This window comes from Pinus tabuliformis, chromosome Q (genome assembly GCF_031772625.1).
Source record: "Pinus tabuliformis cultivar Carrire ecotype Pingquan chromosome Q, CPIR1, whole genome shotgun sequence".
In the NCBI taxonomy this organism is placed as follows: domain Eukaryota; kingdom Viridiplantae; phylum Streptophyta; class Pinopsida; order Pinales; family Pinaceae; genus Pinus; species Pinus tabuliformis.
Window position 1 is genome coordinate 1,020,487,679 of NC_142296.1, and position 25,076 is coordinate 1,020,512,754.

A 25,076-nucleotide genomic window follows, 5' to 3' on the forward strand; every position below is an offset into this window, starting at 1 on the left:
TATTCATTCACCCATTGATCACCCATTTGCCATAATTCCCCATAAAAACACCACGATACATCTCTAAATCTCAAGTTGTTAATTTGTATTTCGTTTATTTTTTATGAATTAATTAGGGATTATACTTTGACTTTACTAGTAATAATTTTTCAGTTCAATTTCTATAGCCCAATTTAGTTTTGGTATCCATCTCCATGATTAAGACACTGACATAGTTCTAGAATAAAATCAACCACATGGGTTTTGTTACTTGTACCTCCAATATGGATTTACGTTGTTGAAAACTCACCCAAGTTGCACATGTGAGCCTCCAACACTTGATCAAGCTCTTAGTTGAAGATTTCCTTCAATTTCTCAGTAAAGATTTTGGAGCACAATTTCTAAGAAAATGAAGTTGAATCTTGGAAATATGGGGCAATTTTTTATTGCATAATGAGCATGTTGCCTCAAAATCTAGCAGGTCTCGTGATAGGCCTCAAGAGACAAGGGCAAGACCAAGGGACAACAATATGAGGTGGAGGCGCATTGTCACCATAGCTCACCGCCTCCTTCTCTTTAGTGGAATTTCACCACAAGGGTTGCTTCCCTATTTAGGTCACATAATATATATTCAAATTCTATGGCTTAGAAGTGACAAGGATAGGCTAAAGAAATACACTCAACTCAAGGACAAGGCATAATCCAGAAAAGACAAGGAAAAGTGTGCCCTCCAAAAGCCTATCTAGGGCGCTTGTGACCTAGGGATTAATGAATGGAAAATAATAAAGGCTTACCAAGGTGCACAAGGCCAAGAAAAGGCTTGATAAAGATAGGTATGACCAACAATAAAGCAAAAAGCCTTCCCCCAAATAGAAGCCTAGGGTTAGGTTAGGTTTTACCCTAGGGAAAAATTACCTAGGGCTTGTGACATCAACTCTAAAATGGAAGAATTTCCCATGGAAAACGATGGATCTTGATGCAGTTAGGCTTAAACCACATGAAGGACCCTCCCAAAGGTGAATTCCTCCTAATTGAATTTAACCCTAGCCCTAGCCTAATGGCTTGCCTTAAAGGGCTGAAAATGTGAGAAAAGAGACAAAGATAAATTTCAAATGGTCTTTTTATGGTGTGATCACCTACGTGGATGGTTAGTGCTTTATCCTTGTGTTATGGAGTCTAAAGGGAGACCTACTAATGGAAAAAGCAAACCCTAGTATGGAGTAAGGGCAAGAAAAACCTTAGTTCTCAAAACCCCAGCTATAATTTTATGAGGGGATAAAATTGTTGAAGAGAACTTAACATGAAGATTCATTCAAGGGATTGTCACATAGTCTTTATGATAATTCATATAATGCTTTGCAAATATTTCATAAAGATATATCCAATAAAGCTAGCACATAGAAACCCTAACAACAACCATTCCATGCAATAACCATAAAAATATATTCAACAATATACAATACTTACAAGAAATGCGAGAAACAATCCTTTATTATCCCAAAATGATGTCTCCACAACAAGAGAAGGTCTCTAAAAGTTAAATCTTCATAATAGATCACATCTCCACAAGTACACAAGACACTTTCAGCTAGGCCGAAATCCTCTAACTAGGTTGAATTCTCTATAAGTTATGATGAGAAATGAAAGTGAGGTGACCTCTTTTTATATGAGGTCTACATCAATGAATTTTAACTAATGAAATTCCCTATAACAAGTTCGACTTGAATTGGGCCTTCAATTACAAGCCACCCATGTGAGTCATAGACTCGAGTAATATTGACATCATTCCATTTTAGGGCTCCAAATGCCATGTCATGGTTTGACGAGGTATGGAAAAATGTCATACTACCAAAACCATTAAAAATTTGAGAAATTTCTCTCAAACCCTCCCCTGGTGTCCCAAATCCATTGTGGTGTCTCCATGTCATCTCTAAGGGTCTCCAACGGTCAAAACATGGCCTCCTCTCTCTAGTGTTAGGGCTTCTCCAAGTGCAGCAAGCCCTCCCTAGTCTATTAATGGAAGACCATACTCATAACGGCTCTAAATCATGTCCTTCCCATCAGGTTGTGTCAAGGCAAACCTAGGGGCATGGTGGGTCTAGTGATGCCATAATAAAAAATCCTCTATGTTGGGTTAAACTAGACCAATATCCTTGGTCATGAGGGTTCTTTAGGACATGTAACATATTCTCAAGTCATCAAGAGGCCTAACTCTCTTAGTGTTACATCTGTTAAGCCATACACCTCTCTAAAAAGGCTTGGGTACCTTTGGAGTGGGTGCCCTTAAATCCTAGGCTACTATGGACCACCTAACAAACCAAAATGAAATCAAGTGAAAACAACCATCCATCAGAGACTAAGATCATATGATCATCTAAGTGGACCAAACTTATATGTTAGGGGCATGTTAATACTTCAAACAAGGATTATGTTTCGATATCTAACTAAACCAAATCCCATAAAGGTGTTTTGTACCTTGATATAGGTGGATAATGGTCAACCCTATTAGGTGCTTTCAACCCCCAAGGGGAAGTGGAATTTACAAGGTCAAACCCTCAATTAATAGGTGCTAGTGTAAATATATGACGATGAAGGGGAAATGGCTTCATGGACAAGCGTCACGGTCAAAGGCACTAGTTGATGGGGAGTGGACATCCTGAGTGTATGAATGTAAAGGAGGGATCCATGATGGAGTCATGAGTTACTCTGCTTGGCCTAGTTTTTCCAATCCTCTATGCAACTTTTACTTCTTCTTGATAATGCTTTGTATAACAGTGCATAGCTCAAGGGTTAGAGACTTCTCTTTATGATGTAGAATTTTATATTACACCTTAATATGAGATAGTTCATCGTTCATTAGGGTTAGGACATGCAGGGGTTCCTTTTGATGTAAAGGGTCATCACGTGCTCTAGAATTGGGTGCTGGCTAATAAGGAGGGTAGAGCTCATGTTGGGATTTTTCCAATGAGCTAACTTATGTCCTAGCCATATTTTTCATTTTGATTTTCTTCTTTTTCTTTTATTGTGGCCATGATATGCTTTCCCATTCTTTTAGTTGCATCAACCTCCAGGGTAAGATTTTTCGACCCTACTCAAGGAGTGTGGACATGTGGGTGCCAAATCACAAAGAACCAATGACAAGTTTGACATGAAGAATGGATGTGGTATATGGGGCTTGTAATTTGTGATGGAAAGTGTCAAGTATGGTGTAGGGGATAATGAACACGCTATCTCAATCCACGTTTTCCAAGTAGTGCCCCTCGTATGACCCTAAGGCCTCAAGGGAAGTCCCATGGGACTAGGGATAAAGATTAACCCTCCTAGTAAGGTGAGAGAATATATTTACAGTCAATATCATCCAATCTTCTAGATCAAACCTTTACCCATACTAAATGCCCAAAATAAACAAGTATAAGCACCTGATTGCAAAATGATCAAAATACCTTTTGAATAGTAGCCCACTTTTATCCAAGTGGAAGTGTTGGATGGGGAGAGGCATATGGTGTTAGAAATGTGTTGTCATTGATGGAAAAGGCAATGAGGATGAAGGCAAAGGCAAAGAAAATGATGGAAGATTGTTATAATATGTTGGAAAAGGAGGTGCTCATTGATGTCAAGTCATTGATGCCAAGTATTGACAAAGGTGATGTCATTAGTTCATTGATATCACATGTGTCAATGGTGGTGTATCCAAATCAAAGGTAATGAAATGGAAAAAATAGAGAATACTACAAGAAGAAGAAAGACCAGCATATGTATGGCAAAGGTTTTGCAAATCTCAGATGTTTCCAAGTATATTGGTGAACAATAGTGCTAGAGCTAATCGGTAAAGATGCAGAGACTTCAGAGTTATTTCTTGTATAGAAATTCACCTCAAATGCAATTGGAACCCACTCAAATGGATAAAGCTCTAAAAGAGATTTCCAGTGGTATGTGGAAGTTCAAAATGGCCTCTTGGATTGAAATTTATTTCCAGTTAAAGGAAGGTACCCCAAAAGTCAAATATTACAGAACTAAAGCGGTGGAGGGCCTCTGGAGTATGTTTAAATTTAGTGCATTATCAAACCCAATGGAGTCTTTAGTAGAGCACCCAAACCAAAGGACTGGGAAAATGTGACTCTAACCGCAGTATTGACAAGCATTTCTATTGGCCAGGAGGTGGATCATGTTAACACATCATCCCAATGGGTGTTTCCCCAAAGGATTCAAAAGAGTGCACAAGGTGAACACCTGGGATGATGTTAGCATGAACGGAGGTGGTCTAACAACAACAGTGGAAAGGCACATTTCATTTGCAGAATTTTAAAAGGGGAGGTCCATACTAATAGCTAAACCTGGGAAGGCTAACTTAGAAGAAACATAGATGTGCATAGAAGGTGAAGACCAAGGATGGTAAACGGTCGGGCAATGTGGCAAGAGCACAACAATGGAGTGGGGACCCTTTGAATTTTTATCATGAAAATTACAATACCCTTATAAGGTTTTACAAAGGAAAATAACACAAAACACAAAGGCTCATACCCTTTTCTCTCTCCTCGCCGAAGACAAAGGACACAATGTGATTGTTTCGCAGAGATGATGTAGATGCATAGGTGCTAAGATGATGTCATCACGCTATAGATATGGAGGACACGTGGCAGGCATATTTGGAAATTTTGGGTGACCTAGTGGGCCAAAACTGAATGATAAGTATCACCACTTAGATGGCACCACATGGTGTTGATGACATGAGCATGACATCATCCCAAAGGCTTTATTGTGGAAAGTTTATAAAGTGCACAAAAGAGGATCATGTGGGCTAACTAGGCATTAGGTGCATGTGGCATTTATTGAAGATAGATCAACCTAACATGCATTTGATTTGTGCTCAGGTGCACCGGGTGAACCCATAGGGACATGTCATCCTGGATCAGCAACCCCAGAAGGTTTGTAAAGAGTACAAAGGAGTTACCTCCGGGCTAACAGAGCGTTAGAATGAGTTGGCAACTAATAACCAAGATACAGGCCAATGGAGTAAGGTGCAGGGTGTCCCCACACAACACATCATTCTGCAACGTAAATCCCATAGGGAAAACAAAGGCGCATAGGTAAACATGGTTTGGATGACGAGCCTGGGAGACAAATAATTGTTGACATCTACAGTTCCGTCAAATGATAGAAGGCGGTTCAGGACACATTTTTGTAGTGATTTCATGTGTATTGATCCATAGGCCTTCGCGCTAATTTCAATACAAAATCGTCATGTGCACAATTAAAAAGGCTCAACACCTTAAGTCTGAACAAGTCAACAACTAGTCAAAAGAACCACGGGCCCACGGCTATACAATTGCCAACAGTTAAATAAAGTGCTTGGGGCTATAAAGCATGAAAGAGTCGAGCGGAGTTATATTTGGCGGAGTGTATCGAGAGCTTTGGATTTCAGCAGTTGTGACAAAAATAACAACAAAGTGCTAAAGCTTGATAATGAACACATGAACGAGTTGGCAACTTAGAATGGTGAAATAGGCAGCTAAAAGGAAGATTTGGAAGTTAAGCTAAATTTGGAGCCAACCAAATTTAGAAGAACCTCTGCTAAATCCTGTAACTCACTAAAATTGAGGAAAACACCAATTTAACTCAACTCTTCTTAGGGAAACAACATAGCAGAATTTGGAGACTTAAAGAGCATATTCAGAAGAGTCAATTGACACGAGAAAAAGACACAAATATAAGATTCATGAAACCATTCAAGAGCAAGCTAACTAAAGCCTCAATCCAAGAATATTAGTCCATATTCCTTTATAAGCATAATCAAATTTGCAGGGTGCAAATGTGAGCAACTGTGTTGGTTATGAACGGGAGTGGAAGGTTGTTGGTGAAACGGGATGCATAGTGTTGTAATGCATAAGAGGTGAACCAAAGACCAATTGTGGTGTCTAAAAGGTGTTCAGAAGGTAAAGAATGAATTGGTGATTGGTGTTTTGGTATAAGGATTAATGTTGTTGGTGTGTATGCTCAGTGTTTGATCAATAATTAGTGATTATTGATGTGTTTGCCTTTGTTTCACTAATCAAAGATTGTTGAAGGTGTTTTAATGGTGGTTTTGGTGGGCAGTTGAAGAGATTAGTTTATTTATTTATGAAGGAAAGTTTCTTGTTGATTTTAGTTTGAAAATTGATGAAAGATAGATCAATAGGGCTAGCAAGTGGCAGCTTGCATTCTAGGGGCAAGAGTCCCTTTCAGGAGTGGTTGATAAATGAGCAAGGGCAAGAGTCCCTTTCAGTAGTGGTTGATAAACAAGCAAGGGCAAGAGTCCCTTTCAGTAGTGGTTGATAAATGAGCAGGGGCAACAATCCCTTTTAACGAAAGCTGATAAACGAGCAGGGATAGAAGTTCCTTTCAGTAGCAGTTGATAAACCTAGAAGTAGTAGCTTAATGCTTGTGGGGAAATGATGTAACCGTAAGTTGAAGCTTGTATTTGTCAAAATAAATTAAAGGAAGATTGATGTCTTATGTTGCATGTGTAAGATAATGGTTATGATGTTATGTTTTACATGATTGAGTTATGATGTTGATTACATGAGTGGATGCTAAGGTTATTGAAAAGTATAAATTGTCAAGAGTTGTATAATTTTATCACACTACTGATTCAACCCCCCCCCTCACAATAGTGTCATGGTTTTGATTATTTCTAACATATGGATGATGCAAATCATAGAGGTACATGTCATATCATCATGAAATAGTGGTTGGCTATCTAGAATACTATCAAATATAGGAGAAAATTTTCCTCCTATGGGATTACCCATTTTGGTGGGTAACATCTAGCTCCAACTTGGGGACATGAGCTCACAGTAGAGTGCATGATGCATATGCTTGAACACAGATTCCATGAGAACTCCTACAATCGTTGGGCTCGTAGACCTGTTACGTACACATCCAAGTCAACTTGTTTAGGAGCATGTACATTAGGTGTTAGTTATCACCTTGGTTTTATGTGATGACAATAAAATCCATACATAAAATAAAATCTATGTAAGTGTAGATTAATCTACAATGAAATAGAATAATATGAAAAAATGTAAGATTTTAGAATGCTCGCATAATATGCAATGCAACTAATTATATGCATAAGTATATTAGTTTCTATCAAACAAAGTGAGATAGCTCCCTCTTGTTGGTGAGGGTAAGGATTCACCATCAAGATTAGCAATGCAAAAGTATCCAACCCCTTAATTTCCATGGATCCTAACTAGCATCGGGTCATTATATATCAAAATTAGGTCACCTACTTGGGATTCTCTTTTTGGTTTTTGGACCCATTGCCTCTTGGAAATTGTTTGTTTCTTGTTGGTGTTATTGATGTGCAAAACATTATGAGAAGGATTGGGCTCTTTCAAATTTGGTGGCCCCTTAGGTTGATTTTGACCTGCACCCTTATGATCATTAGTAATCCTTGGCTTTTCAATGAGCTTGGGGGAAGGGAAAGGCTCCATATCTTCTACATGATCAAGCATATGTGGTTTCCTATACAAGACAAATGGAATCTCGTCAGAAGTAGGTATAGTGGCATATGACAAGTCCATTTGTAATTGTCTCCCGATTGAGGCACATCGTTTTCTTGACAATAGCATTCCCATGAGCATCTGGAACATACTTGAATACAATAACCATCAGCATAGATATATCTTTATTTCCTGCTAGATATACCTTGACATCTTTGATAAGGCCATATACGGGTGTAGATTTTGAATAAAAGCCACATACATTTTTGAAGGACATAGTGATGTCCATCTGTAATTGATGCGTGACCCTCAAAGGCATTACAATTGAAGAGGCACCAAATAAAGCATGCAATTATGCGTAATGAGATTGATTATCACTAGAGACAAGAATAATGCCTCGCATCCTCCAATCCTTTTATCAATATACATGTTCTGTAAAATGACTTCAAGATCATCGAGCTCTTCTTCAAACTCGAAAGCCTTCCTAAATTTCCCTCTTTGGGACCCAAGTTTCGTTATCTCCAAAATAGGAACCTATATGTTTACTTTAGCCAAAACATTTTTCAAATCAACATCCAACGCAACATCGGAGTTTTGAGGTGTTGGCTTGGGTACGTTTTTAGATTGCATGTGCAATTCGTCCTTCTTTTGGTCATAACTTGAACTTGCTTAGCATTGGTTAGCATTTATTTTAGAGTATTGCAATTTCTTGAACCTTAGATTGTTTTCCACAACCATGATTATCTGAACTTGATCATTTAATTCATCATCATGAACTTGATCAAGCTTTGGATGGAAGTAAGAGTAAACAAGCTCTTGATAGTGGGCATGATATTGAATTACATTATTAAAGTTATGACTTGAATTGATAATTGAAGCTCTTGAAATGGGAGTGAATGTTTCAATCCCGAGGGAATCTGTGTGCTAAGTAACATTGTGCGTCAATGCAAGTCTAGGCTAAGTCCTTGGAATTTCCTTAGAATGTTTAGTCTACATATCACAAAGATTCAAACTTGTGTTCGGGCAAAAGAAGTTGGATAATTTTATAAAGGAAAAACTATAAATATATAAAGGTAGAGTGTTGATTTAATCTATGTGATTACTGTTAATCCTAGGATTAATCACCTAACAATGGTGATTAGAGCTAATACTATGCCACACCAATTTCTAAGAGTACCATATTTGGAGTTGGAGTGAAGTAACAGAAGGCGTTCAATGACGAGAGCATAAGACAAGAAAATTTTCATTACTTGACAAGGAGTTCCACGTCGTGCTATGGTTGCCATGAAGCTCTAGTGGAAGTTGGTGTGGCCGATAGAAGGCATAAGATCATAAAATGATCTTCACCTGCCACTGAGTTTTTTCATCCACCGCGGAGGTGTAATAATGGTTTCTTCCAAGTGTGGGTGCGTTGGTATTGTTGATGAAGGGCACAACAAAAAACCCTCTCTGTCGTTAAATGGGAAAGCATAGTTTTGCATGGAGGTCCAGGAGTCGGTGGGACCCCTAACTTGAGTTGAAGTGTTAAATGCCACGTAGGTAGGGTAAGATTATGTGGTTGTGTTGTGGGGAAAAATACCTATGCAGGACGATCCTATCCACCTAAGATGTGACAGTGCCTTAGCAACAAACGAGTACAACTACACTGGTTTCTTCCTTTATGAAATGTGAAAGAAGAGAGATCAATAGACTTACCGGTGTCTTCCGTTTGTCCCCCGATCCAATCTCCCTTCTCTTTGGGTGTTCACAGCTACTTGCCTTCTTGCTTATCCAGCTACAACTTCCTGCAAGATCACAAGAGAACAGCTACTTGCGACAAGAGAACAGCTACTTGAGACAAGAGAAGAACACTACACAAAGACAGATATTCACATTCATAACTGATTTAGGATTAGAAATAAACCAAATACACTAATACATTCATACATCAAAATACATCAGCATATAGGAGAAACCAAGATAGCTTTATTGATGAATAACAAGGTTCAGGAAGAGATACAACCCAGAGGGCTCCAATCCAGCATCTCCTTCCCAGCGATTGGAATTCCTATCTTCATCCCCTTCAAAGCATTAAGCACCCAATGATTCCAGTCTCAAACCAACAACAATTCTTTGCAATAACAAAATCCCAGCCTCTAGATCTCATGGAGAAGAGATCCATATATAGATGTTTGGAGAGAGGATGAGTCAGCTTGAGATCTGACTAGTGTCCTCTCCCTCTATCAGTTCTTGAGTCCACTTGGAGGTTCTTGCTTCGACTTGGAGATTTGGAACCTCTTACTCATCACCAGTCGAATTCCCTGAGGCAAGTGTCATTTTGGAAGCTTCCTGGGTATTGACACCTTGAGGAATGAGTCTGCCACTTGTCCAAACTCGCTCAGCGCAGGTAGCTAGTGTTGGAGTTGACATTCAACGCAGGTAGACAGTGGAGCCACTGACATTCAGCGCAGATGGTCAATGGAGCAGTTGACATGATCCTGAATTGACTTGTTTTTGAGCAGTTTCAGGTGGAGAACTTTTGTGAATTGCTGTGGTTTGTTAGCCTTGTTCCTCTAGGGGTAGGAACAACATGTTTAGGGACTTTGGATCCCTTAGATTATGGACATTTCATGCTCAATGTTGTAAGGCACAAAAATGTCTATAACAGGTTGCCACGTAGTGTTCTAGATGATGTGACAAAGCCACTGATGTGGCACGTTGACAACATGACACGTGGAAAACAAGAATGGCATTTCGGAAGGTGAAGTGGTTGAATCTCAAGTAACACGTGGCATTGTGAGGGATTACCATGCAGAAAGGTGATGTCACCTTGATGTCATTAGGTTGATAGAAGTGAGGGACGTGGAGGATGGTGCTAATGTGGCACTTAGGTGACACATGTCAATGGTTGTGATGCCACCTAGCTTAGGGTGCCATGTGGTTCTTGACATGGACTTATATGTGGCTAGAAGCCATGTCATGATGGATCTCGAGCTTGTGAAGGTGTTTGCAGTGCATTCCATAGGCGAGGGTGCGGGTTGGAAGATGTCGTAGAGGAGACAGAAGTAGTGGGATGGAGATCATCCTTGTTACTTAGAGTGGAAATGTTTGTTGTGCCGTTGGTGTTTGGGAGCAGAATGCTCTTAGAGGTTGAGGAGTGGTGCTATGGTGTGGTAACATTGTGGCGTTATGACATGACAGGTGCCATGATGGACCTCCTATGATGTGGCAATGCCATGTGGGTACCACGTGGTAGATCCTTATGATGTGGCAGGGGTTATGGGGTCCAAACTTCAAATGGTCATAACTTTCAATCTAGAGGTCTGATTAAGGAAAAAATTATATCGCTGGAAACCTCTCAATGAGCTAAACACGATGACGTTGTCTAAAGTGAGTTCCACAAACTTTGGTGATAAGGAATTTTGTAACCTCATCTTCATAATGAGACGATGGAGGTTGGTCAATTAAAAGTAACACCTCCCATTCAACCTGGATTAGTCTAAGGGGGTGGGAGGGAGCATTACAATATAGTGTTCCATAATGATTCCACTTGGTACATTTATGAGTTGACATTTGCTGGCCTTCGATGCTAAGGAATTAGATGGATGACATGTATTTCATTGAAACAAAACCCCCTTTTTGGTTCATTGCTATAACCTTTATTGGCTTGGATGTTCACTTCTGATTATTTTGTTGCTTAATATGAAATCAATCTACCTTCCATTATAGACAAAGGATTTGATCTTAGATTTGATTGACAATGACTTCTAATCTTATATCTTTACCCTCTGTTCCCTTAACCATGTGCCAAATTATTAGTTGAGAATCCCCAAACACCTTTAGACGAGTGGGATGAAAGGATCTAACCAAGGAATTGCCTTTGAAAAGAGTATATGCTTATGTTGCATTATTAGATTACTCTTCAAGTTTTTATGAGTATTTGTCTATGATTATTCCTCCAAAGCTAAATATAACCCCTCATCACACTTGCCTCCTTTGTAGATTTACACTATGTTAAAAATGATAAAAGTACCAAAAATTTATATAATCCATCTTTATACTAAATATATATTCTATATTAAGGAAAAAATGTTAACTCACAAATTTCTATAACACTAATTTACTATAAATTAATCAATAAATATTATATTTAATATAAATTAATCAATAAAAAATATAAAATAGTAAAAATAAAAATCAAATATATTTATAATATTTACTTTATTTCTACATCATATTAAAATTTTAATAGGTAAATTTTTCCCCAAATTAATATCTTTCTTTGAATATCGATACTAATATGGTCCAAACACACCCCTACTTTTACTAATCTGAACATAATTTTAAATTTTCACTTTCAATTTGAAATGGAAAAACCTCAATTTTACCTATGTTTGATGAAAGTCTCTCAATCACAAATCTTTAATATTTCTCTTGTACCATGGAACTATGACACTACTCCTCAAGTATACACGATATGCTTTTCCTCATGTGCGATGTTATAGGTATTCTTTTCCACAACATGTTTTTGGTTTGGATTAGGCATTCATGCACGCACCATGATGTTACAGGTATTCTTTTCCACAACATGTTTTTGGTTTGGAATGGGCATTCGTGTACGCACCATGTACAGATGAATTACAATTTGGGAATGTTGTCAATTGATGTTTAATACCAGGGTTTGAGAATAATCTCCAACCTAGTAAAATGGAAAATTTCCACGGTGGTCGTGGTATAACATTAAAACACACGCTATGTATACAATGATTGCGGGCATCTCATTAGATCAGATGTTTGCGTGCATGACCTGAACACAGCTGCTCAAACTGAGGTGAGGTTAAGAGATTAATTGACACATGTTTTTGCTGATATCCCTTTGTGTTTAAATGATATTTCTGAATTGCTGTTATAGCGAGCTAATTCATCTGTATGAATCTACCACCAGCGCAGCAATCATCAAAAAATGGCCAATCAGACAAATTGGTGGAATGAATTGGGCAGTAGTGCCACTACCACTGCCACTGACACTGGCTATATAAATTTAAAGTCAGAAGATGACGTTAGAGCTGAAAATGGTTCGGCTGCAGTAGTAGGAATGGGAACAACCACAAAAACATACGGAGGGAAGGAAGGAAGAGGCGCAATGTATGAGAAAGACAGAGGGTATAGCGAAGTTGGAAGTGGGCACGTGATGATGGCTGTAGCCACAAGCAGAAGTGGAGGTGGAGCACTCCTCGTTGATGGGGGATCGGGAGAAGGAGAAGCAGCAGCCGAAGCAGAAGAGATAGAGAAATTAGAAGAAAGCAGGGATCATAGTGGAAAGAAGAAGAGGGCAGAGCTGTGGCAGGATGCAGAAATGGATGCACTCGTCGGCGCTTACAGGCAAATTCATTCGAAGCTCATGTCTGCTGGAAATAAAGGAAGGCACATCTTCAAATCTGCTAATGACAAGTGGACAGAAGTCAGAAACTTGTTGCTCATAGCTGGAGTTGATCGCCAGCCAAAAGAAATTGAGCGAAAATGGTCCAACTTGCTCACTGCTTTCAAGCAGATAGCTGATTGGAACAGGCAGGCAGGGCAGCCAAGCTATTGGGATTTGGACGAAGTATTGAAGAGGGAGAAAACGAAGGCAAAAGAATTACCTGCAAGCTTTCGTATGCAGATGTTTGAATCCATGGCTGAGTTCTTGGGTGACACCGGTGGCAAGAAGAGTAGGCAGAGTAATCATTCGAATGCTCCCCCCACTTTTTATCCATCAACATCTGACAATTCTGATTGTTGTGGGACTGCTGCAGCAACTTCAGGTAATCCTCTTTCTTTCCTTCTTTCTGACTGAATAGTGGCAGTGGACTCTTGTTTTTTTTGCATATTTACATGCTTCTTTACATCGCCATCACTGAAACTCTAAGCATCGTTATAGGTGAAGAAAATCCTATGCAGTCGTAGTAAGCATACTTGAAATGTTAGAATACCCTCGAGCTAAAACAGTTGATGGGACCTAAATTGCCTAGTTTCTATTCAATGTTGGCTTGATAGTGTGTGAAACCTCTAGAACAATATGAAGGCTACTATGTTAGGTTGCTATCTCAATTTTTATCGTGTTAAAGTTAATATCGGAAATCCGAGATGATCAGATTTAATTCTCAAATCATGACATGAGTGGTGCTTCCTGCTGGTGGTTTTTGGCGATTCTCTTTTGGGTATGGATGTTCCTATACAATATTACCATTTTCCACGAATGGCCATGCCTGTGGAAGTCAATCTCTGTAATCATTTTTGGATATTTTCCTACTCTGGCTTCGCAATGACCTTAAAATTAAATTACTAATAATCTTTTTAAAGGGGCTTGTCATCAACCTAAGGGATTCACCAAATTAAAACCCTTGATAGGGGTTCCCACCTTTATTGGATAATCCTCCAATTCGTGGTATTGGCTACTGTGTAATGTCCTCTACGATTTGAAGATGAATGAAGGACTAAATAGCCTATCAATCCTCATAGTAGGTTATAATCCTTCATAAAGGGAAAACCCCAAAATACCCAATGTCCGGGCGAGTTTTGGGGCAGTTGGGTGAAGAAATCCAAAATTAGTGTTTGGAGTAAAATATACTCAATTAATTATTCAAGGAGAAGAGACTCCTCTAGAAAATCTATAAATACAAAAAGGTTGAATTCATTTTGCATCATCATGGTGGATTATCTCATTTGCCTTTTGAGCATTAGCTATGAGGGTTTTTAAGACCCCTTCTGGTCAATTTCGGTGGAGAAAGATTCCACCCTAGTTGACACAACTCCTTTTTTCTCTTCAATCTGTTCTGGCACAGGAGAGTTTTCTGGAGGACAGCGAAGTTCTTGTTGGTTTGGATATTTGGTATTAACACAGGAATTATACTTCTAAAAGGGAAGCAAACTCTGTCTATCCCCTTGCTCTGGCACAGAACGCCCTTTTAAAAGGCAGTGAAATTACCTTGGGCTATTTCTGTTCTTGCCTTCGGATCCCTTCTAATTTGGCAGCGAAGTATCGTGCAAGGTCTGTAATTATTCTGAGGCAGGATAAAGATTTTTTGGAAGGGTGATTCTCTGGAAGACCAGCGAAGGAACAATCTGAAGTCTGAGGAGCCATCCGAATTGGAGAGAACATATTTTAGTACTCTGTGGGATCCGGCATCACTCTGGATTAAATGCGAGGTCAAAGAAGGTTTCGTCTGAGGTGTAGATTCTTACATAGGTCGGTACCGTTACGTGAAAGGAACATCCCCTTGTGCACAAGCAAAGCATCTCGGTGGTTAAAACCTGAAGCTCGGGTCCTGTCAACATAGCCAAATCTCAGAGAGTTGAACGGTTTGAAGGTTTCGGGTCATCAGATCAGAAGTAGATATTATTTTCTGTTGGACATTGATATATCGTATGAACTATAGTAGTTGGGTATTGATTTATAAAACTGTTGAACTGACCAGTCTCTGTTCAAACACGGATATTGTTGATTATAATTTGTGGGGATTGGGTTCGGACTGTCTAATCATGAACTGTTGAATTACATAGTGGGAAGTCGTATATCACTTTTGTCTCACTAATGCAATTGCAATTGTATTGGATGGACTGTAGAATTATATTGTGAGCAATAATTGCAGTATTGATTATTACAATTTATATATTGTCGTTATCTGGTGGCATACTGTACGTGAATTTTATTTGAAAACCCTGGGGTAAACTAGGGCTAAAATTTCACAAGCACACTACATGCTGGATTCATTTATTTTATTATGTATTTGAAAAATTATTAGGTTTTTGTATTTTCAAATGTTAAAGTTGAAGTATGGAAAACGAAATCTAAAGTTAAAGAGGCAGCATTGAAATGTTGGAAATAACTTGAAGAGCATCAGATAAGGGAGTAAGCATATACAATAAAATCTAAATCATTCTTTTAACCAGAACAGAAAATCTTTTGTATTAAAAATCTGCACTGTGAGGTGCAACATTACATCAGATGGACAAATTTTGGGAATATCAGGCTGATAATATCTACTGGTTCCTCAAACCTTCCAACACAAGACTAATGCAGATGCCACCTATTCTAACATCATTATACTGATAAACCCACCAGGACAAACATAATAACCAGCAAAATTTACACACCATAACAACTAGAGCTGATGAAGGGGATCCTCCTTGAGCTGAGGTACATATTCCAAAAAGAGGGCAGCGTGATTTAAATCTGTAAGTAAAACTTGTACATTAAAGACAGAGTTACTAGAAACCATGGAAAGCCGAGCGGCATGTTCCTTGCCTTGCTGAAGCTCTTCAATTTGACATTGAAGACTTTCAATTTCCTCTTCTACTTGCCCAAGGTATGTCCTCTATTCCACCATAATTTCCATGGTTTCCGTGAGACTAGAAGCCAATTGGTGATACCTGAGTTGAAGTTGGAGCACATGTTCCTAAAAGCTTAGGATCTTTTGATCAATTCTATGCTAGGGATCTCTTTGAAACATTATCCCTGCGATACACAATATACCCAAATGATCTCGATAGTAGGAGAGCAGACCAATATATAAACCATGAATTGCAGCAGAGGCAGACAGCCATCATGAGACAACATTTCCAGCCTCGGAATATTGATTCCAACCACCCTCTGTGCCCTTGTTCTGTATTCCCCTGAAGAAAATGAAGTTTTGATGGCCGAGGAGAAAATCAAGCCACCCAAGGATCAAAATGAAAACTTGCCAGCCCAACAGTGAACCTGATCATTAATCAAAATTTGTACCTTCCACCACTCTATCCGTAGCATAGCAGCCAATATCCCATTCACCTTTTTGTGCTTCAACTCTCGTAGTGTAAAACCTTACCATATGGCCAACAATCCAACTCAGAACACCAATAAATTCCACACTATCCACCTCCATGATCACCTGCCTGTACTTGTCAACTTCCTACAGGGTTCGAGAGACCTGCAAACCACTAACCACCTCCAACGGCTGATGCAGGGAACAAAATTGCCCTTGCATCAGACATAATGCATCATGCCACTCAGCTTTCATCAAGCTAGGGAAATGGAGGCTCAAGAGGAGTGCACGCTCCATCGCTATCCTCTCCAAAAAATGATGAGCCCATCAGTTCCCACAGATCACATACGGAGCTTAACTGCACTCACGCATTCATGGCGTGGCTGACCTTCTCTATACACTTGAATTGATGCAGCCAGCCACATGGTCTCTCAAATGAGAGCACAACTGTGTAATGCTCATTCTCCTTATAAGCATAAATTCAATTACTAAGGGATTGTATTAAAATCCACCCATTCATTAATATGAAGGGTGCTTGGTTCCAAAGTGGTGCCCCTGTTAGCGAGGATATTGGCTTCTTGGTTATCATGGGGAAGAACATGAAAGAGTGTGTGTGAGGATAACCTGTTTAATATAGTGTAAATGCTTTTGAAAATATATTCTAGCATCAGATCCACTATACAGGAACTCGGATGGAGATGACGAATTAAGGTGTTGGAGTCTCCCACAACAGTTAGATTGTTTAGATTGAGAGCAGGGGTTTGTCCTCCAGGGTGAATGATCACTCTCCTTCCCGACTCCTGCCACCCCTGGATTATTCTTGGAAGCACCATCAAAACATAAAACTGATTCTTTCTGAGTGGGAAGTCATTGCTTGTATTCTTTAGAAGACATATGCAGCTGCCAACTTACCGAATTTGATATATTCTGAGAGGGAAGGATCTATAGGTTAAGCTTTGACCATCATTTTTCTTCCAATCCATCCATCTGCTGAAAAGAGGAAAGTTTTAAAGATTAAAATTGAAATTGTCAGTCAACAAAGACACCGCTCACCCAGGGACTTCTATAGTCTGACACCTCTTCTCTTGGAAGATAGCATTATTTGTGGCCAGCCATATTTTCCAACGGATGAACTTTGATAGGGCCAACCAGATTCTTTTGAAGACCGGTTTTCCCACAAATGTTCCTAGATAGCATTTATGCCAGGATTCAAGAAATTTTGAGATGCAGTTTGGCCATTCTTGAAAGGAAGACATGTGGGTGGGCTTTGATCCACTTATGTGTGCAGTGGTCATGAAACCAAACAAAATCTAAATCATGAGCAGATTCAAAAGAACAAATTTCAGACAACAAGATTGCTATATAGTATAAACTGCTAAATTCAAACTCAACTCTTTCCAGATTAACTTTCAAATGTGTTAGTTTTCCTGCAAATCTAGTGCCGGGCACCTAATTCCTAGCAGATTACGGATCTACTGGTTAATTACACAGCTAGGTTCCTAACATTAATTAGCAGAAGCAAAACAGAACCAATCTCATAAAAATTTGACACAACAGATTCTGCCTAATCAAATCAGTTCATCATTGAATTCTTTAGAGCCTACTTGGGCTCCCATTCTCACATAATGGCCCAACCGAGGAAATACATACAACTGCAACAACTGGATTTGATCCAGCTGATCAAGCCCTCCTTGGCTGATTTGGATTGCCTTGCTGCTCTCTTTCTTGGATCCAACACGCTCACTGAGATGCCTCTCTCTATCTTGTGTTGTTGTATGGCGTGTCTTCCCCCTCTCCTTAGCCTTGCTTTTATAACTTTTCATTGAGCTAAATCCCTAACCCTAATATCCAAATTGATTGTCGATCGAGATTAGTTATTGCCTCATTTGAGATCAAGGGATGAGATTGAAACATAATCACTATAGTTATTAATTTACTTTTCCTATGTTTACTTTAGCTCAATTAGCCAACATAATAATTATGTGCTTTTCCTAAGTCTAACTATGGCCAAGTTACATTAGCAACTTGCTCTCGTTGCTCACACGAGAGCAAGTGTCTAAGGAGATCTTTGGGTGACTTCTGCATGCCTAGACACTTAAGCCTGTGTAGGTAACTGCCCGAGCTACAAACATCAATGAGATGTTAATGAGCAGGACATCCAAGAAAACAATCACATGAGTATACTCGCAAATAGACCATGATAAGAGACAGAGTGTAAGACACATCCTCGATCCACAAAATCTACCATAGCTTTACTAAAACATGGCTTAGTGTTCTTAGAGTTTCAGATACATACACATATGCCTTCCAAAATCCAAGAGCCCTTGTTTTGGCTCTGCCTCATGTATCTATGCAAAATAAAAAATGGAAGTTACGAAGACACTGTTCAACTTCCTTAGACTCTTCGACTTCCTAAACTATATTTCCTTCAAGCATTTCCCATGTAATTTTTCACTTTAATGAAAGTTTCACGCAATCGAAAGGATCTGGGGAAATTCTTATTCTCATGGAAAGAGCAAATTTTGCGCAAGGCATGATTGAAATCATCAATACCAGCGTCAATTCTAGAGGCAAATGCCAAGAAAACTTGTCTTCTTGTGATTGGGTCTTCAACGTACTTCTTTTTTGGATCCTTGCTTACACTTTGCAAGTTTTGTAGGTATTGTTGATCTTCCAGGTCAGAATCCTTCTCTTGGGCAATCAGAGTAGGGAGTGGTTTGAATGCATTTTCAGCTTTGAAAACAGGGAACTTACATTCAGCTGTCATTGCTAGTGCATCAACAAAACATTTGTTGATATCATGGACCAACTCTTGCACATCTTTGAAAGTTGGTTTGGCTTTCTCACATGTGTGATTGACACTGGTCCTGTACTGACCAATAGTTTTGGTTGTCCCTGAATAAATGTTGACAGGAATGGGAGGGTGTTTGTGTTCCCGTAAGATTATTCTGTCTAAACAATCTTGCCATTTCCTTGTATCCTCTCCAGCTTGCTGATTTAGGGTTATGGCTTGATCTAGTATTTCTTTGACAATATTCAATATGATTTCTCAAGGTGGCAATCTCTTCATCTCTCAGCTTGAGATCCCTCGTCGTGTCCGTTATAGTAGTTTGAGTTGCTTTTGTTGCAGCTACACCCATTGTTGCTATGGCAACACACAGGTTACTGTTCTTAGATCTGCAATAACAGTTTCATTAGTTTCAATCATTTCTTCCTCTGTGCCAGTTTTCTTTTGCTTGTGCACTTGCTTCTTTAGTGTTTCCTTCTTCTTATCAAAAGAAATTGTTTCCAATATTGCCATAGGGTCATACTTTTAAGATTGAGGTAGTTCCCTCAAGAATTGTTGGAACTATGATTCTTCTACAACAGAAATGAAAAGTCCCCCAGTCAATCTCAAATCCGTGTGAACATTGTCTCCAGGTTTCCCAGGTTATCTGGATTTGATTGATGTTGTTCACTTGCTTGTTCCCTAGCTATCTCTTGCAAGTGGAGGAGTTTCTTCATTCTGAGTGATAGGAGACTGTCCCTTGACAAATATATATCTGTGGGGATCATCCTCAGTGATCATTTCAAAGTCTTCTTTTTGTTGGCAGATACACTTTTCCTCTTTAGTCTTATAATCCAAAGAGTCCACTCTTTTTTGGACTTTCTTGGTGGGCATAAGCCCATCCTATGTTCAATATTGTGATATGGTTTTTGACTATTTTCAAAGGACCGTGCATTTTAAATTATTCTTCTTTGAACCTGTAGTCTAGTACTGCATTTGCTTCCATTTGAGCATAAACGATATTAGGGAAGCTATAAATACAAATAATAATGGGTTAAGTTAGGAAACACTTCTGCTTTTCTTTTAAAGCTTCATTAAATCCATATGGAGCTGCTTGATATGCAGTTTCGCTTAATACCAATTTGTCTAGGGCATGCTCTGGTAGCAAATGAGGGGTTTTTGGAGCATCAGAGAATCTGATGTAGTTAAAGCGTTTGTCTATGTAACAATCGCCTGTTGGTGCTATATCTTGTAGAGCTTTGTTTGAGAACGTGAGACAAGGTTTTCCAAGAAAGTTGGTGCAGAGGGGCTAAGCAATCATCGCATAGAGGTCCATAATGAATCACATTTTTTATTATCATAGTATCTGATAATAGACATGGATAATGGGTTTAGTTGTTCTAGGACCAATGTAGTATAGGGAGGGGATTTAGCACAGAAATTGTATCCATGAGATAGGTGTTGAATTTCCATGACCTTGGGTCTAGGTTAGAGTCTTAAAATCACTGACGCTACCAAATCAAGAATCTCAACCATAAACTACTTTGCACAGCAGAAATATAAAGCAGTAAATCACATATGCACAAATATACACGTTTTTTAACAAAATTGTACAATCCCAATCTTCGTTATATTAAACCAAATCTGAATAATACAACAGTCTATGGTATAAAAGATACAATGACAAACTTTGCTGCAGCTTCTATGTCATATTTCGTCCTGCCGGTCCTTTGCCTCCGTACTGCTCACTAGTAGTGCCTTAGTCCATCCAGGTCACTACATATCGAGACTCCAAGAGGGCTGCCTCCTATCACTGCTGCAAGTCACGTCTGCTACAATGAACTTGGGCTCATCAAACTGCTCTTTGGGTAGGCCTAATTCCCGAGCTCCAATCTGCCAATCTAGCAGTCACTTTCGTCCATCAAAGTGCTGCACATAAGGCTGCAATACTTCACCCAATCATGTACCAACAACGTCCTTCTTATCTGCTGCTCTAGGGCTACTTTGTTCAGCCAACTCGCTGCCCTCCAATCAGCTCTATGACACCCAATCCACTCACTGCTGAATCTGCTCCTAATATGACACTTTACCACCTCCGAATGTCATATACATGGCATCAACAGGCTGCTCACAAACTGATCCAATTTGGTCACTCCTTGACCCAATACCTTGCTGCACTGCTGCACCACTGGTTAGGGCATCACCTACAGCCTTTCTCCTCCACGCAGTCAATGGCACAGCCCTCTAAAGACTGCGGTTCTCCAACATAATAACCCTCCACACCTACGCTGCTCCTTTTGGCCTTGTTTAACCCCAAACACAGCAACAGAAAGTAGCCTTGCTGCTGGCTATGTCCTGTGGCCTAGCATAGCAGCTGCTGTAGCTTTCGCCCCCCTCCAAAGCCCCACCAAACAGCCTCCAAACAGCTCCGCTTTGCCCTCCAGATCTATGGCCTTTCCTGCCCAGCAATCCGCACCCAAGATAACCCTTAGACAACCGTCAAACAACCCTTAGACTTCCACGCTGTCACCTACAGCAAACTGAAACCCTTACGCTGTCCTTGGTTCCTGCACGCTGTCCCTTCTAGCTCCTTTGCTGCGGCTAAGCCTCACAAAAATTTCAGAGCTCCTCTTGGTGATGTATTGTCACACTTGGATGCTCTAAAACACTCCAATACACCTTGTATATATACACATACAAGGGCTCAACGTATCGATGAGGAGACCCATCTATTGGACTGCTTTTACACCAACCCTACATGACTTGGTAACCAATAATTACCTTGTCAACTTCAAAAATTCATTTCTCTCTAACGACAAGTCGGATTTGGGCGATTCTTGAGGCGTTGGAATCATATAGTCGAGCACTATCATCCTCATCCATCACATGTCGTAACTCCATCACGGTTGTGGCCCAAATTGTTGAAAAGTGTAACTAGGTTCGGTCTTCATAATGACTTGTAATTACGAATTTATGAAGAAGACAAAGATAATAAAATGAATTTTTTACTTGCATCACAGGTTTCATGGGCAAGGAGTTTTTATTATAAGGTCAAAGACTTCTTCTTGATGTCTTTAGGAATTTGTCATCTTGTCATAAATGTATAATTAACAGTTATGTATATGAAGTGTTGTTACACTTGTAAGAGTCCTCCAGAATAGACAAGCACAGTCATCCTATGTCGGCTTCAATATATATATGATGGAGACTTCATGTCGGCTTCAAATAGAGACACAACCTTTGATAAATACTGACCTCAATATATATATATATATATATATATATATATACTCATGTCGGCTCAGAATAAAAGACACATCGGTTCACTGATTCATGTCGGCTCCAATATAGGCACCAACAACTATATAAAGGCAGCTCGGATCACTTCCGTAGAACACAGAACTCAGACAACTTCTCTGAGATTTTCGGAGGTATGGTACAAGAAGACTGAGGCTTCGGATAGTACATGTGAAAGGGTCAACAAGTGAAGGAAGGGACAACGAGGAAGTGAAAGGACAACGAAGACAGTTTGGATGCCAAGATAGGTGCAGATGTCTCTGCCAGTTTGGGTGTCAAGACAGTGGATCAATTTCGAATGGAGAGACTGATCATGGATCAGATGTATCTGCTAGTTCGGGTGTCAAGACAATGGATCAGTTTCGAATGGAGAGACAAATCGCGGATCAGATGTCTCTGCCAGTTCAGGTGTCAAGAAAATGGATCAATTTCGGATGGAGAGACAAATCATGGATAGGTGACTCGGTTTAGTGGAAGATGAGCAGTCACAGAGATATCCTCAGAGCTAAGGAGAAGTCAAGCTATTAGTGCTACATGGTGCAGAATGAGCAAGAAAGAAGGGTGATTGTGTCTTGGTCTAGGAGAGGCAGTTTAGGTCAAGGTTTTGTCATGGTATTTGTACTCATCTTGTGAAGAATCTATAAGAAGAGGTTTGCGGGTTTTCCCCTCAAGAGGAGGGGTTTTAGCCCTAGCTTAGAGCCTAATTATTGTGTCACTGTCTTATTGGTTTGATTGCTATTTTGATGTATTGAACATGAACAATAATAAGGAACAAAGATAATGTTAAGAAGTACACAAGTAGTAATCAATGAAAGAGAATTTGAATTAAACGTTGCCCTACCTAATTCTCAACATGGTATTAGAGTTATGGTTACAGTCTAAGGAAAATAAGGGCATCAAAGTCAAGGTAACAGTGACATCAAGCTCAGATCACAACATTAATGTCTCGACACAATCACAGGTAGGAGGATCTCAGTAAATCTCGGATAGGCAACTTAGTTTTTGTTGGGCAAAATTGCAGTGATTGTTCGAAGGCTTTGCAATACATACCTTTATAATTGGATGACATACCACAGATGTGCCAAACAATGATTGGTTCAACCTAGATTACAGTACACAGAACTTGGACAAAGTTTCGATGCTAAATCACATTGCACAGAAGCGGATTACAGTAAGGATAATAAAACAAAGTTTCGGTGACATATTAGAGTATGGTTCAGTGCTGAAGTTATCAACACAGAAAGGACATCAATATCATCATAGTCACATGTTCTTGATCCTACATTTTGGTGATACAATCTCGATGGAATCCTGGTAAGAGTCTCGATGCTATCTCAGTCAAGCATAAGGGCACAAGTAATCTCGGTTCAATGTAGAATGGTACAAATAATGCCACAGTAATATGCCTCAAGGATCTACAAATCAAAGTATCTAGGATTCTATACCAGCAAGAAGGATTAAACTCTATAACAAGACCACAAGGATCTACAATGTATAGAGAAACAAAATCACATCAACTCAAAGATCACCCGGAGGAAGCATCAATGCATCTTCAACGTGATCAAGGTGAAGATTTCATCTTCACTTGCCAAGTAAGTATTTTTCATTCTATAATCAAGTTTGGTTAAATGACTTTGTGTTTGCAAGGAGATTTATAAACTGGTTGGGTCATCGAAATTCCTTGCATGAGAAAGGAGGATAGATATAGTCCCCGAAAGAGAAGTCATTGATATCTATGGAAAAGTCTCTGAAGGTCAAGCATTGTTTGAATGCATGGAAAAGGATCAAGGGACTCATAGGATTCTGATGAAATCAGTCAAAGGTCCTCTCATCCCTATGTAGCAGGAGAGGAGACATCAAAGAGATATATGAAATGCTAGAAGATATATTCTCTGGAAATGCAGAAAAGAAGGTCATATCTTTTAGACCTGATCTACACAAAAGTAAAGGTATCAAAGAATGAAGGGATATCTTCACAAGATCTCAATTGGGAGATCTGGGGGAGATGATAAGAAGATAATCATCATTGTTCTTAAATACACTAACTGATAAGCAAGGTAACAAGTGTCCTTGGGACAAGAAAGTTACCTCATTTAACAACTTGTGGTATCTATGCAAGATAGAAAAAGGACAAGTTGTGGGCAAAAGTGTTAAAGGCTAAAGGACTCAAACATTTGCAGAAAGGAAAGGGAAGTTTCGTCCTCAAGCAAGACAAAACAATATAGCTAAGATTCAACGCTATGGAAAGATTATGGAAAGAAAGCTCATATCACCGAAAAGATGGAGGTAGCTGAAAAGGACCAAGGAAAGAGGGAGTAACAAATCTCTACTATGTTTGAGATGGTCTCCTTCACAAAAGGGTCTTATCATAAGCTCCTAAATATTTTGTTATGGATATGACCATGATAAATAATAAGATGCATTACGACATCATGAAAGCATTAGAAGCAAGAGCTCGTGATATCACCATAGGGAATCATGAAGAATAGAAGGATAAAAAATCCATGGCAGTCAAACATGAAGGATATAGCTCTTGGGTACCTCGTTGGACATTGAAGGAAAGGAAGAAGTAATCAAGGCTCATCATACATCAAGTCAAAAAGGAAACATCTACTAGATGGGGATATGTAAGATCCTCTAGATTCTCTGATGGAATCCTCATCGGAGGGTTCACTAATCTAGAGAGGAAGCAAGTGTTTCATCAGAAACTCCAACTTGTGAAATTCATGGATGATGTTATGATGACATAAGAGATGAAGTAGATCAAGGGGTTGAAGACACTTCAAT

At 39.3% G+C, this 25,076-nt stretch overlaps 1 protein-coding gene across 16 annotated transcripts in view; it reads left to right on the forward strand.

Annotated features, from left to right (window-relative positions):
* Positions 1-11,932: 11,932 nt before the first annotated feature.
* The window catches only part of LOC149222965 (uncharacterized), a 380,581-nt gene continuing 367,437 nt past the window's right edge, over positions 11,933-25,076 (forward strand). For 7 of the 16 annotated variants that reach the window (XR_016249451.1, XM_089385687.1, XM_089385686.1 and 4 more), the window contains exons 1-2: positions 11,937-12,273; positions 12,388-13,246. Coding sequence is in view for 15 of the 16 variants with exons in the window: in XM_089385687.1 (XP_089241813.1) it covers positions 12,406-13,246 (841 nt within the window). In the remaining variant the exon portion in view is untranslated. Of the gene's footprint in view, positions 12,274-12,387; positions 13,247-25,076 lie in introns of all 16 variants that reach the window. The other 9 variants (XM_089385694.1, XM_089385693.1, XM_089385695.1 and 6 more) reach the window with 5 other exon arrangements.